A 15,976-nucleotide genomic window follows, 5' to 3' on the forward strand; every position below is an offset into this window, starting at 1 on the left:
GGGTTTAGGCCTCTAAGAGGTTGTCAGGACCAGATCTTTAGCTTACGGCAAATAATGGAGAAGTGTTATGAGTGGAAAAGGGAATTGTATCTAGAAAAGGCATATGACCGGGTTCCTAGGAAGAAGTTATTGTCTGTTCTACGAGATTATGGAATAGGAGGCAAACTTTTGCAAGCAATTAAAGGTCTTTACATGGATAGTCAGGCAGCAGTTAGAGTTGTTGGTAAATTGAGTTCATGGTTCAGAGTAGTTTCAGGGGTGATACAAGGCTGCAACCTGTCTCCACTGTTGTTCATATTATTTATGGATCATATGTTGAAAACAGTAGACTGGCTGGGTGAGATTAAGATATGTGAACACAAAATAAGCAGTCTTGCATATGTGGATGACTTAGTTGTAATGGCAGATTCGATTGAAAGTTTGCAAAGTAATATTTCAGAGCTAGATCAGAAATGTAAGGACTATGGTATGAAGATCAGCATCTCCAAAACGAAAGTAATGTCAGTGGGAAAGAGATATAAACGGATTGAGTGCCAAATAGGAGGAACAAAGAACACGTGGACGTTTTCAAGTACTTAGGATGCATATTCTCACATGATGGCAACATAGTGAAAGAACTGGAAGCGAGGTGTAGCAAAGCTAATGCAGTGAGCGCTCAGCTACGATCTACTGTCTTCTGCAAGAAGGAAGTCAGTACCAAGACTAAGTTATCTGTGCGCCGTTCAATCTTTCTACCAACTTTGTTGTATGGGAGCGAAAGCTGGGTGGATTAAGGTTACCTCATCAATAAGGTTGAGGTTACGGATATGGAAGTAGCTAGGATGATTGCAGGTACTAGTAGATGGGAACAATGGTAGGAGGGTGTCCACAATGAGGAATCAAAGAAAAACTGGGAATGAACTCTATAAATGTAGCAGTCAGGGCGAAGAGGCTTAGACGGCGGGGTCTTGTACACGCATGGGAGAAGCAAGGTTACCCAAGAGACTCAAGGGTTCAGCAGTAGAGGGTAGGGGAGTCGGGGCAGACCAAGGAGAACGTACCTGGATTCGTTTAAGAATGATTTTGAAGTAATAGGCTTAACATCAGAAGAGGTACCAATGTTAGCACTGAATAGAGGATCATGGAGGAATTTTATAAGGGGGACTATGCTCCAGACTGAACGCTGAAAGGCATAATCAGTCTTAAATGATGATGATGATGATGATGATGATGATGATGATGACATGTCCGGTATCCTGGTAGAAGTAACCTACGGATGAATGAAACAACTAATACTGCTACATGATCGACGTTTGCTGCGCTCACTCTGCGTAAGCGTCCGTCTGCAGTAACTGGGTTTTTGACGTCCTACCGCGGACTTTGTTATTCGAGATCGTATTTTTTACGACGAGCGATGAACCCGCCGGAGTCGGCGGCGTTGCTCCCCGCGAGCGGAACACCAGCCTCCGGGCACTGCTGCCCGCCCACCAGTTGCTCCGGCTCCGCTGTTACACGGCGCTCGCAGTCTCGTTACATCGTTACACGAGGCCAGCCCACTTAACGAGCCGCCTCGTTACACACCTCGCTTACACCGCCCTGCTTCTTCCCTGGCTATATTAAGTCGCTGGCGTGGTGATCGATGGTGAGCCAGCGTGAACGTCGCAGTTGGCTCACGGGGAAGATTAGCACGACCCTATAAGCGAATACCAAATTACTGCCGTCTTTTTACCACCAGACTTTTTTTATTGGGTCATTAAGAGCGCCGAGGGACTTCTGCTCCCTACAGACGGGGGGTTGAGTGATCGCTACGGTGCCTCAGGTCCCAGCTGCAGCTACGCGTGTTAAACTCCAGTTAAAATCGTCCATTTAAGGGGTCGCCATTTACGGTTCCTTAGATACGTCTGTGAGTAATAGGGGAGACTGCAGGAAGTTAAATGTACTGTCCTGCCGTTCCACAAAAGTGCAGATATTAACTTTAAGCAGAGGAGTATAGAGTAGCTAACCAAATATAATGAATGAATAAGCACATTTATCAAATAAAAAACAAATACACTGAGGTGATGAAAGTCATGGAATAGCGATATCCACATGCACAGATGCGGTAGGATCGCGAGGACTAGGTATAAAAGGGCAGTGCATTGTCGAAACTGTAGTCTGCAATCAGGCGATTCATGAGGATAGGTTTGCGACGAGATTCTGTCAGCACAAAGGAAATTAACAGACTCTGAACGCGGTATTGTAGTTGGAACAAGACGCATGTGACATTCCATTACGGAAATCGTTAGGAAATTCAATATTCCGCCGAGATCCATAGTGTCAATAGTGTGCCGAGAATACCAAAAGCCCGCATCTCGTGGTCGTGCGGTAGCGTTCTCGCTTCCCACGCCCGGGTTCCCGGGTTCGATTCCCGGCGGGGTCAGGGATTTTCTCTGCCTCGTGATGGCTGGGTGTTGTGTGCTGTCCTTAGGTTAGTTAGGTTTAAGTAGTTCTAAGTTCTAGGGGACTTATGACCACAGCAGTTGAGTCCCATAGTGCTCAGAGCCATTTTTGAATACCAAAAAGGAAAGTAGGAGTAATCCTCTGAATTACAGGCCTATATCACTAACGTCGCTTTGCAGTAGGGTTTTAGAACATATACTGTATTCGAACATTATGAAGTACCTCGAAGAAAACGATTTATTGACATATAGTCAGCACGGATTCACAAAATATCGTTCTTGTGAAACACAACTAGCTGTTTATACTCATGAAGTAGTAATTGCTATCGACAGGAGATGTCAAATTGATTATATATCTTTAAATTTCCAGAAGGCTTTCGACGCCGTTCCTCACAAGTGTCTTCTAATCAAACTGCGTGCCTATCGCCTCAGTTGTGCGACTGGATTCGTGATTTCCTGTCAGAAAGGTCACAGTTCGTAGTAATAGACGGATTGTCATCGAGTAAAACAGAATTAATATCCAGCGTTCCCCAAGGAAGTGTTATAGGCCCTCTGTTGTTCCTGATCTGCATTAACGACATAGATGACAATTTGAGTAGCCGTCTTAGATTGTTCGCATATGATGCTATCATTTACCGTCTTGTAAAGTCATCAGATGATCAAAACGACTTGCAAAATGATTTAGATAAGATATCTGTCTGGTGCGAAAAGTAGCAATTGACCCTGAATAAAGAAAAGTGTGAAGTTATTCACATGAATACTAAAAGGAAACAGCTAAATTTCGATTACGAGATAAGTCACACGAATCTGAAGGCTGTGAATTTAACCAAATACTTAGGGATTACAGTAACAAATAACCTAAATTGCAACGATCACATAGATAATGTTATGGGTAGAGCAAAGCATAGACTGCGATTCATTGGCAGAACACTTAGAAGGTGCAACAGGTCTACTAAAGAGAGTGCTTACACCACGCTTCTCCGCCCTATTCTGGAGTATTGCTGTGCGGTGTGGGATCCGCATCAGGTGGGACTGACGGATGACATCGAAAAAGTACAAATAAGGGCAGCTCGTTTTGTATTATCGTGAAATAGGGGAGATAGTGTCACAGACATGATACGTGAATTGGAGTGGCAATCATTAAAACAAAAGCGTTTTTCGTTGCGATGGGATCTCCTCATGAAATTTCAATCACCAGTTTTCTCCTCTGGCTGCGAAAACATTCTGTTGGCAACAACCTACATACGGAGAAATGATCATCACGATAAAATAAGAGAAATCAGGGCTCGCACAGAAAAATTTAAGTTCTCGTTTTTCTCGCGTGCCGTTCGAGAGTGGAACGGTAGAGAGACAGCTTGAAGGTGGTTCATTGAACCTTAATCTACATCTACATTAATACTCCGCAAGCCACCCAACGGTGTGTGGCGGAGGGCACTTTACGTGCCACTGTCATTACCTCCCTTTCCTGTTCCAGTCGCGTATGGTTCGCGGGAAGAACGACTGTCTGAAAGCCTCCGTGCGCGCTCTAATCTCTCTAATTTTACATTCGTGATCTCCTCGGGAGGTATAAGTAGGGGGAAGCAATGTATTCGATACCTCATCCAGAAACGCACCCTCTCGAAACCTGGCGAGCAAGCTACACCGCGATGCAGAGCGCCACTTGAGTTTGCTAAACATCTCCGTAACGCTATCACGGTTACCAAATAACCCTGTGACGAAACGCGCCGCTCTTCTTTGGATCTTCTCTATCTCCTCCGTCAACCCGATCTAGTACGGATCCCACACTGATGAGCAATACTCAAGTATAGGTCGAAGGAGTGTTTTGTAAGCCACCTCCTTTGTTGATGGACTACATTTTCTAAGCACTCTCCCAGTGAATCTCAACCTGGTACCCGCCTTACCAACAATTAATTTTATATGATCATTCCACTTCAAATCGTTCCGCACGCATACTCCCAGATATTTTACAGAAGTAACTGCTACCAGTGTTTGTTCCGCTATCATATAATCATACAATAAAGGATCCTTCTTTCTGTGTATTCGCAATACATTACATTTGTCTATGTTAAGGGAACTCCTGCCAGGCACTTTATTGTCAATAGCAGAGTAATCACGTAGATGTAGATGTAGATAGACAATTCGTGAAATAACCGCAGAAATTAATGTGGGACGTGCGACAAATGTATCTGCTAGGAGAATGCGGCGGAATGTGGCGTTAATGGGCTATGGTAGCAGACGACCGACGTGAGTGCCTTTGCTAACAGCATCACATCTCCTGTGGCGGCTCTCCTGGGCCCGTGATTGTATCGATTGGACCCTAGATTACTGGAGAACTGTGCCCAGGCCAGATGAGACCCGATTTCAGTTGCTGAGAGCCGACAGTAGGGTTCTATTGTGGTGCGGACCCCACGAATCCGTGGACCCAGGTTATCAACAAGGCACAGTGCAAGCTGGTGGAGGCTAATGCTGTGGTCTGTGTTTACATGGAATAGACTGGGTCCTCTGGTCCAACTGAATCCATCATTGTCTGGTAATAATTACGTTCGTCCATTTGAAGACCATCTTCAGCCATTGGGGAACTTCGAGTTGCCAAACTCGTCACTGGGCCACAATTGATCGTAGTTGGATAGAAGAACATTCTGGACAGTTCGACCTAATGACCTGGGCAGCCACATCGCCCGACATGAATCCCATCAAACATTTATGGAACATAATCGAGAGGTCAGTTCGTGCACAAAATCCTGCAGCGGCAATACTTTCGCAGTTATGGCCGCCTATAGAGGCAACATGGCTCAGTAATTCTGCATGGAACTTCCAGCGACTTGTTGAGTCATTGCTAGGTCGAGCTGCCGCATTACAGAGGGCGAAAAGAGACCCGAGACGATATTGGGACGTATCCCGTGACTTTTGTCACCTGAATGTATTATATTGGGCAATTAACTCCCGTCTGCACGTACGGGGTGGTCCTCTTGGCTGTTGTGGATGCCAGATCCAGTTAAGAGTATCCAATTGTATAGAAGTCTGACCATTCAGGAGATGATAGGCAAGTCTTTCCGTAATCTATCAAAGTGCTTTGTGATGGAACCGTACTGGATTCGCTTAAGGGCCAGGTTTTTCTCCAACACCTGTGGAAAATAAACGCATGAAAAGTCTTAGCAGGAAGCAACAATTAATGCAGCAGTTAACTGGAGCATGAAACAACTAATGGAAATGATTGCGTTCTGATTCATCGATTGGCTAAAAAGTCTGAATGGAATAACAGTTTCAGGAGATGCTTGCAGCTTGTGAAATTGAGCAGGGTATAGGCAGAAGTTAACATTTCTGACATCGGGAGTCAGTCGTCCTTTGTAATCAACAAAGCTACTTTTCCAAGACGGAAACCCTACAAGAATTCTGAAATGTGTTTCCCAATTGCGGACTGTGAATTGTGCCTGGCTGCCCGCCCGGTTGGCCGTGCGGTCTAACGCACGGCTTTCCGGAGTGGGAAGGAGCTCCCGGTTCCCGGCACGAATCCGCCCGGCGGATTTGTGTCAACGTCCGGTGAATCGGCCAGTCTGTGGATGGTTTTTAGGCGGTTTTCCATCTGCCTCGGCGAATGCGGGCTGGTTCCCCTTATTCCGCCTCAGTTACACTATGTCGGCGATTGCTGCGCAAACAAGTTCTCCACGTACGCATACACCGCCATTACTCTACCACACAAACATAGGGGTTACACTCGTCCGGTGTGAGACGCTCCCTGGGTGGTCCACCGGGGGCCGAACCGCACAATAAACCTGGGTTTGGTGTGGGGCGGCGGAGGGGTGAAGTGGACTGCGGTAGTCGTCGTGGGGTTGTGGACCACTGCAGCTGCGATGGGAACGGAGCCTCTCCGTCGTTTCTAGGTCCCCGGTTAACATACAATACGATACAATACAATGCCGGGTTATTTTCCAGTTTTCCATTGGACTGCTGCAATTCAGTGAAAGTGCATGTGCTCGGTACAAAGAGGCCATTAGCTAGCTGAAGATGGTGTTTAATAAAAGAGACAGACGTGGCTGGGTCTAATTGGAGGCAATTAATTACATTTGTTTCCGTTGAAACGTGACTTGTGTTTTTACGCCTTTTGGCCTATTAACTTTGAGCCATTGCCCTGATTTGTCTGGAGATTGTCGACGGCAGTTGCTCAGAACCGGGTGAAGTAGTTATACTGACTGTTAAGAGTTGTCCGTTTTCCATGCAGTGGTTGAATCTCGATTTTATTCTGAATGCAGTTAAACATTGTTTTCTGAGCACCGACAAGTTTTAACACAGTGTCGTAGATCAGCATGAGGCTGGCCTACTTCGTAAGTACATCACTGTAAGGAATTGATCCGGGTCTTTCAGTGCACGTTTCCTATTTAATCTGCGTAAATATATGCCGCGTTATTTGTTATTTGCGCCCGGAACGAGGCCGATTTGTGTATTAAATGCATGCAGTGGTCACAAAATACCTTAGATTAGATCAATAGTAGAATTAATAAATACGTGTTCAATGATAGAGAGCTTTGACCAACCAGGAGATGATGGTTAAGTCTTTCCGTAATTTATCTAAGTGCTTTATGGTCGGAACCTCCGCGATTCGCTTAAGGGTCACATATCACTAAAGAGACTAACTGTGTAAATGTCAGGGGCGGCGACTATATGCTGATGGCTACATGCCAACTTAAATAGAATAAAAAAATACTGTTAATTGTTTTGGTACGCTCAAAGCATGAAGCTGCATTCATTCGATATCTGTTGCTCTATAACACGTCTCCTATTCCCTCTTGCAAATGATGGTTCAAATGGCTCTGAGCACTATGGGACTCAACATCCTAGGTCATCAGTCCCCTAGACCTTAGAACTACTTAAACCTAACTAACCTAAGGACATCACACACATCCATGCCCGAGGCAGGATTCGATCCTGCGATCGCAGCGGTCGCGCGGTTCCAGACTGACGCGCTTATAACCGCTCGGCCACAGCGGCCGGCTTCCCTCTTGCACGAGCGAGTTTTCTTGCATAGAAATGTCCTTCTACAAAACCACTTGTCCAATTTTCCCCGTCATTTCTCGAAGATTGTTGCGTTGCATCGGTTATGTCGTTGCACATCAGAATGTCTCAACGGCAAATATGTCTCTAGTTAATAAGATGTCTGCTTTCGAAATCTAAGAAAACATTAGCACTGAACCATTCCACAAGCACGTTTATTTCTTTCATTTGCGTTTTCGTTAGCAAATTCTGTTCAAATTCGCTCAAAAACAAATCTGAGGCTTAAAGTAGCTTGGAGCTCCTATAATTCTGATATTAATTAGCCTTTAATAATGAAGTATTCAAGAACATTTTAAACTGGTTAACTTGTGAACCTATTGTAGATCGTCTGGGTGGGTGATTCTGGCTTCAGTTTTGCACCGCACTACAGTTTTGCAGTTACAAAATTTGTGTGCGATAAAATATGGTGTGAGATGAAAGAAAAAGGCTTGACTAGAATTTACCATCTTCTCCGTCACATCCCCATCCGGCCACACTCTATTAAGCTTTCCTTTGTTTCCTTAAATTACTTCCGGCGAATATTAATTAGCACTTGTTTATCGATTGTACATTAAATTCTAATCTTCCGACCTTTCCACTTCCTTCAATAGAAACGAAACTAGCACGAAGAATAATATAGTGGCAAATTTTCTTTTCAATTTATGAACGCTCTGAGCATTTATACAGATTAAACATTAAAGTTATTTGCCACACAGCGTTCGAACTCTCTTCCTCGCTTTGCGGAAGGATGGGAAGGGGCGGGGAGTTATTTTTCTTCGAATCCATACGAGTAAGCTTAACAGAATGCCTTTCGTTTCAGCTTGTGCAGTTTCTTCTATTCCACTCTCTGCAGGGATCAGCAATATTGATGACCATGAAGCACCAGACTCTTGTACATAGAAGGATACGTTGCTAACCTAATCCACGGTAGCACCAGTTAATTAAAAGCTAAGGGACAATTCGAGAATCAGTTATTTCACAGCGATTGTTTGGAGTAGTAACTAATGCTAATGCATTTCTTCTGTTCCAGAAATACGTCAGCGAAGCGAGCATCGTCCGAGAGTGCGCTGACAAGTGCGTCGAAAAAGGTAAGCACCAGAAATGCAAGAGTTTTAAATTCCACATCTCGTGAATTATTAGGTCTACAGCACTACATGTAGCCAAAAAAACCTAAAAGCGTTACATGCCACCTTTCGTGAAAATAGGTTTCTCGGGACCAGAATTCATGGATGAAAGCCACTGTTTCCAAATATTTTGCAAGAAAATACATTTTGTGAAAGTAGTCATTGTGGAAATGTTCTGTACCGTTTCATTAACTTAACGAATACACATCTTCTTTAATGAGAACCAGACCAAAACCCCCTACGCCATAATTCCTTTTGAAACACATTTTCAGCATAACCTTGCTCTTTCCGAAGTTATTTCGTTTATTAATTCCTTAAAATAGCGACAGTGAATAATTCTTTACCCAAAGGAATAACTCTGAGAAAATGGTGCTAAAAGTTTAAATACATATATTTCCAACTTCAACGTATATTCGTATTATTCCTGAAAGATTAGATATTTCTTAGATAGCATCTTCACAAATACTTATTTTTGGTACTTAGCTCATTTACGTTTTCTTCCCTTGAGTTGTGGCCGTCCATGCCATTTCTGGATATTCTCAGTTAATCATCACATATAGAAACACTAGGAACTGCGCATAGTGTATTTAAATGTAAATTAGATTCTGTCCCCACTTTATGAAGTTCCTACTTTCCTTAAACGAAAATTAATTTCTGCCACTGTAAGAAGATTGTCTTCAGTTAAATTTTTCACAAAATAGTGTTTTGTATCAATTACAGCATGATCTAATTATCTTATATCCTGTTACTACTCTGGAACGTTGCGATACTTTCTGTGCCTATTACGAGAAACACTTCGTACTTAACGAATTGTTATTCTCAATACATAATCCATTTTCTCTCTACCAGTCCCAATAGATTTGATATTTTATATATTTATTAAAGCACGCTCCTTGGTATCCATTTGTTATGTCATCATAAGCAATTTCTCACAAGAAACGGTTCTTGATCAATTTCCTTTTAATTTTTCTGTTCTGAATCGTGCATAATTCAAGCCTTATGAGCTGTCTTTAGGAAATACACGTGTGTCAGCTCACTTCTCCTTTCTCCCCTGTTCCAGCCTGCTAGTTGTTGTATCATATTCCTTAACGTGAGAGAACTGTATTTCGCTCTTAAATCACTTTCACAGAAGATCAACTATGAGATGATGATCCTTTGGCTAAGTGATTCACAACGGTATCTTCGCGAGTAGTCTACTTGAGTACCGTATCCTCATTACAGCCTCCCGTAAATAAATAAATTCGATACACTCTTACAATGTGCTATCACGTAGATCAATAACAGCATATTTTCTTAAGTATGCACTGTAATATTTGTTCCTTGTGTTCTAGCAGCCGCAAAGAAGGTTTGTTCTATTCCTGCATTTTTTTAGTCTATAGTCTACAAGCCAGAGACGAGTAATGAAGAATGATTTCGACTAACGCTTTCACTCCGACGAAAATAAATCGGACGTTACTTACGGTCAATGATAGGTAAGAGAGGTCAGCTCTGTGGACCTTTCGTAGAGAATATAACAGTCGAAAAATCGTAAACTGGCCTCATCGAGCTTCCCACAAGCATATACATACGTCTTATTTCTGCTGTCTGAAATTTTCTTCTTGGACATGCACAGTGCCAGTTTTCATTTGAGCCTCTTATTAAAGATTTGGTTCTGTATTTCCCTATACATTACGCAAGCTAGTATTCAGAGCGTGAATGAAATGAAAATAAAGACTTATACAAAACTGCCACCAGTCACTTTTTTGAATAATTATGTTTTATTCCATGTACCGGTTTTCGAACCTTTTCAGGATCATCTGCAGGTGGTTTCAGGAAGTTACATCATTATTGCTAGCATAATGCTGGGTGTTGGCTCTACGACAAAAAGATGGAACACACTTTAATGTATCGCCATGACTGTAGCTTATCTGTCGATATGGATGTAAATTAGTTTTTTACTTACTGCGACAGTAAAGGCGGCTTTTTTTCGGTTAGTGTCCATCTGTCTACCTCCACTTTGATGTCCAGTTATTATATCACTGCACACACTTCCACACAAACTATATTAATTTACACTCCGACAGCGTGACATTTTCAGCATCCAGCATGCGCTTTGCGACTGTTGCTTGTAGCGAAGATCTTGACAGAAAGATATGGCATAGGCCTATTTTGCACAGAGATGTAATTTGTTCTTCTTTATATGTACTAAAGTCGATATAAGGGCAAATATTTTAGTCAGACTGGCGATATCATGAGAGCACAAACTAAATAAATAAATAAATTACTATAAGAACAAACTTCAGATGATCTGATATCTTATTTCTATTTGTATATTACGTATAATACAGGCAGTTTATAGCATTTTTAATCATGATTGGCATTAACATGAACACCCAGGAATCAATAATACAGAGTTATTGTGTCTGCAGTGAGGTGCAGCTATCCGTATGACTAGGACCATTATATTTAAATTAACAACAAACCTTCAGATGAACTGTTGACTTCTCCTGTCGCAGTAAGTAAAAATCTTATCTACAGATAAGCTATAGTCATTAAAGTGTGAGGCCGGCAGGTGTGGCCTTGCGGTTCTAGCGCTTCAGTTTGGAACCGCGTGACCGCTACGGTCGCAGGTTCGAATCCTGCCTCGGGCATGGATGTGTGTGATGTCCTTAGGTTAGTTAGGTTTAATTAGTTCTAAGTTGTAGGCGACTGATGAGCTCAGCAGTTAAGTCGCATAGTGCTCAGAGCCATTTGAACCATTTTGAACCATTAAAGTGTGCTCCATCTTTTTGTCGTAGAACCAGCACCCAGCACTATGCTAGCAATAATGATGGTATTTCCTGAAACCATCTGAAGATGAACCTGAAAAGGTTCGAAAACCGGTTCACAGAATAAAACATAATTATTCACAAAAGTGACTGTTTGCAGCTTTGTATAACTTATTTGCATTCTATATACAGACACGGTTCTAAAATATCCATAATGGATAAGCATAATCGATTGCCCCGTACGCAAAAGGAAAAGGCCTTTCTCCAAAGGATTCTCTAAAACAGTTGCAGTTACGGTGTTACAAGTTTCATTGCATTATCGATTTCGAGGCTTCAAATCGACAGTTACGTGTTAATTTCCCATATCACACAGGCTGTCAACCTAAATACGGTAACCACATCCTCCATCCGCGTCACCATTCCAGCTGGTGTAGTGTCACTTGTATGATGCTGCGAACATAGAGTGTGGTTACCAGTATTTCGGTTGACAACATGTGTAATCTCGAAAATTAACATGTAACCGTCGATTAGATGGGTAATTATAAAGATTCATCTGAAGAGGAGGCGTGAAATGTCGAAATAGATCACGCAATAAATCTTGTAACACCATAACTGCAGCCTGCGACTACTTTATTTATTGTTATTACTAGATGGAGCTGCGTTCCAATCACCTACTATGGTGGATAATGAAGATACTCTCGTATTTGTTGGACTAGTGCTCTGGGAACAGTTGAAATGGTTCCCTCCACCCCTTCCCTTCAGTCTGATGTCGTGTACAATAGCTCTGAAGAGCGATTTTTGTGTGCGCGGTTTATATTTCAGATAGTACACACGACCTCACAGTTCCCCCCAGTAAAGGAAGCTCTCTCCACAGACCGTCCATCACGTGTTTGTAGCGTTTTATGTTTCATAGAGAATCCCTGTAGTTGAGAAAAAGTAAATCGTACCTACCTCTATCCGATGAATTTGATTGGTTGTTAACGCTTTCACACCACTTCGTAGAATCACTTGAGTTTATAGTAACACTAAAGATGTATAAGATTAAGAAAGCACCAGAATTACGCGATGAGTGAATGACTGCTGACTATTCAAACAAACGAGATTCGTAAATACCATCGAACATTCCGTATTCTTCATTTATAAAGACGGTTGTGCACCTGGTTATATATTAGGCATATTGCATTATTGTCAATACGGGACATGATGGGAAACAAAACTGATTTTATTCTGTCAGGTACGGTCATGAGAAAACAAAAATAAAGAATATAAACATATATATTTGGTAGAGCACTTGTCCGCGATAGGCAAAGGTCCCGAGTTCGAGTCTCGGTCCGGCACACAGTTCTAATCTGCCATGAAGTTTCATATCAGCGCACACTCCGCTGTAGAGTGAAAATTTCATTCGATAAACATATTTCTACTTGATAAGCACAAAAGAAGACTTACAAAAGATTCTATTGCAGCCACTGTAGTTTCTTTTTTCTGTCATCTTTCATAACAAATTGTTTGTGAACAAATTCACGCTCCTCGTAATTGAAGATACTTTTGAATGCGATTAGGCACACTCCTTACCAGATTGTCCAGATAAGCCTGTCGGCTATTATCCCGTTCCTCCATAGCGGCCTCTCTGACGTCCTGTAGGACCTCTGGTGGCTCAGAACGATTGAAAACCGCTCATTTTAGCATGGCCCATGCATTTTCAGTCCATTTAAGATCCGGAGAATATAGAGATCATTCCATCTGACTGATTCTGTTCTCCACCAGGAAGGTGTTCACAAGATTGTGACGATGGGGGCGTGCATTGTCGTCCATCAGCGTTTATCCCGCTCCATTAGGCTCACCAAATGGAACCACAATGCGTGCGAGGATGACGTCCTCATACTTCACACCAGCCATCCTACTTGATTGCAACAAGGTATGTCCTGTGGCCATATATGGTTCTGCCCCAAAACATGACTAAACGGCCTTGATAAGGGTGGCAGTCTACGATACAGTCAGGGTGTAACCGTTGCCCTCGTTGCGTCCACATACCAATATCAGCATTATCAGCCTGGAGACTGATACGGACTTCATCAGAAAAATCATTGTGTCCCGCTGCTGCCTAGACCACAAAGAGTGTTTTAGTGCCCCTCTTTGAATTTAGAGCAGGAACCTTGACAGGTATTCTGGCACGTAATCCCTGCTCATGGAGCCTATTTAGTATCGTTTGTATTGACACCTGCGCACCTGTAGCTGGTTGGAATTGCCACCTTAGACGTGTAGCATTGGGTTGAGGGTTTCTACTCGCTCAGATGACGGTCCTGCACACCTGTCGATTTTCTTCTCCGGCCGTTTCTGTGACTTTCCTCAACTGATCCTGTCGCTAGAAACTTACTCTAAATTCTAGAGAGACATGAGTTTGACTCACAGCGACACTCACTGCAACGTCCACCTGTTTCATTCCTTGCTCCATTGGAGTGACTCTGCGAAGTTTCTGATCGTACGTTATTGTTGTCCGAGCCATCCTGAAGCGATAAAACTCTCGTAACGACACGTAGCACACGTACTGCAACGTTTATCGGTAATGCGGTTGCCGTAGATTGACACATAATGCCCCCTCGCAGACATGTATGGACTATTGCGCTAGAATTACATTAGAAACAAAGTAATGGCGTGATGCCATAACATATTTCTGGATCACAGTGTTCCATATTAAAGTTTCAGTAATACGCAACATTTATTTTGACCACTGTGTTTACAAATGTCGGACTGAATCCAAGGGAATGTAATGAGCATAATACATGAGGATGTTCAGGGACTGACGTTATGAACCCTCTCAGAGCAGACTGAGAATAAACAGCGGAATCATACGAAGCCACGCTGTTCGACTTTAAGGGAGACAGTGCAGTATCACGCCATGAAGTAATGATGTAACACAACGTTAGATTAACCTGTGATAAGTTGGGAGAGAGTCAGATCACACCTATTGTAACGTGATCTCTAGGCGGCATTAATTTACAGTACATGGTCGGATTTCAAGAAGCCTCAGACCGCTTGTGCTGCACGAGCTTCTAGTTTTCATATACTTCAAAGCTGTACTTCTTTTATGTTTTTTTTTTTTTCCTTGCAGAAAACAGGACTGATATGATATTTTGAATTTGCAAGTAACTTTTCTTTTTACATACAAATACCTGAGGTTCTGGGATTTGATTTTGCACGTGCACTTAACACAACCTTGTCCAGTCCCGGCAGATTGCTGAGTTGCGGCTATCCTGAGAGATGCTCCTTTGTCCATCGGAACACGTTTGGACTTAAGGAGAGATTTCTTGCAAGGTGTGAACTGTGACCTTATGTACAACAGGTCTAGAATTCCTTCTTCGGTACCCATTTTATAGAAACGATCGTTTTTCACATCAACTACGACAACTAAAACGTTTAAATTACACTTATTTCATGCACACATTAAAAAAAAAAAGTTTTGTTTCACCTATGTTCCGAGAGTTCCGGAACCTGGAGTAGAGATTAACATAAACATTATTTCCGCCCTTTTTATTGCTCATGAAAACCACACATTGCATGTTGTACCACCACACAGCGAGACCTTCAGAGGTGGTGGTCCAGATTACTGTACACACACCGTTACCTATAACACCCAGTAGCACGTCCTCTTGCATTGATGCATGCCTGTATTCGTCATGGCATGCTATCCACAAGTTCATCAAGGCACTGTTGGTTCAGATTTTCTCGCTCCTCAACGGCGATTCAGCGTAGATCCCTCGTGGTTGGTGGGTCACGTCGTCCATAAACAGCCCTTTTCAATCTATCCCAGATGTCTGGAGAACATGCTGGCCACTCTAGTCGAGCTGTGTCGTTGTTGTAAAGGAAATCATTCACAGGATGTGCACGATGGGGGCGTGAAACGTCGTCCATAAAGACGAATGAAACGCCAGTATGCTGCCGATATCGTTCCACTATTGATTGGAGGATAGCATTCACGAATCGTACTGCTGTTACGGCGCCTTCCATGACCGCCTGAGCATATATCGGCCCCACCTAATGCACATAAGGCATTCAGCCTGGACGGGTTGCCTCCAAACACATCTCCGACGATTGTCTGGTTGAAGGTATATGCGACACACTCATCGGTGAAGAGAACATGATGCCAATCCTGAGCGGTTCATTCGGCATGTTGTTGGCCCCATCTGTACCGTGCTGCATGGTGTCGTGGTTGCAAACGTGGACCTCGCCATGGACGTCGGTAGTGAAGTTGCGCATCATGCAGCCCACAGTTTGAGTCGTAACACGACGTCCTGTGGCTGCACGAAAAGCATTATTCAACATGGTGCCGTTGCTGTGAGGGTTCCTCCGAGCCATAATCCGTAGGCAGCGGTCATCCACTGCAGTAGTAGCCCTTGGGTGGCCTGAGCGAGGTATGTCACCGACAGTTCCCGTCTCACTGTATCTCCTCCATGTCCGAACAACATCGCTGTGGTTCACTCCGAGACGCCTGGACAGTTACGTTGCTGAGAGCCCTTCCCCAAAGTAACAATGCGGACACAATCTAACCGCGGTATTGACCGTCTAGGCATGGTTGAACTACAGACAACACGAGCCACGTTCCTCCATTCTGGTGGAATGACTGGAACTGATCATCCGTCAGACCCCCCCCCCCTCCCCCGTC

General features: G+C 43.3%; 1 protein-coding gene across 1 annotated transcript in view; it reads left to right on the forward strand.

The window, feature by feature from the left end:
- Positions 1–15,976, forward strand: part of LOC124606491 — a 286,812-nt gene that overhangs the window by 221,836 nt on the left and 49,000 nt on the right. The window contains exon 3 of the mRNA XM_047138473.1: positions 8,476–8,533. Coding sequence (XP_046994429.1) covers positions 8,476–8,533 — 58 coding nt within the window. The remainder of the gene's footprint in view (positions 1–8,475; positions 8,534–15,976) is intronic.

Source organism: Schistocerca americana, chromosome 3, assembly GCF_021461395.2.
Source record: "Schistocerca americana isolate TAMUIC-IGC-003095 chromosome 3, iqSchAmer2.1, whole genome shotgun sequence".
Classification (NCBI taxonomy): Eukaryota; Metazoa; Arthropoda; class Insecta; order Orthoptera; family Acrididae; genus Schistocerca; species Schistocerca americana.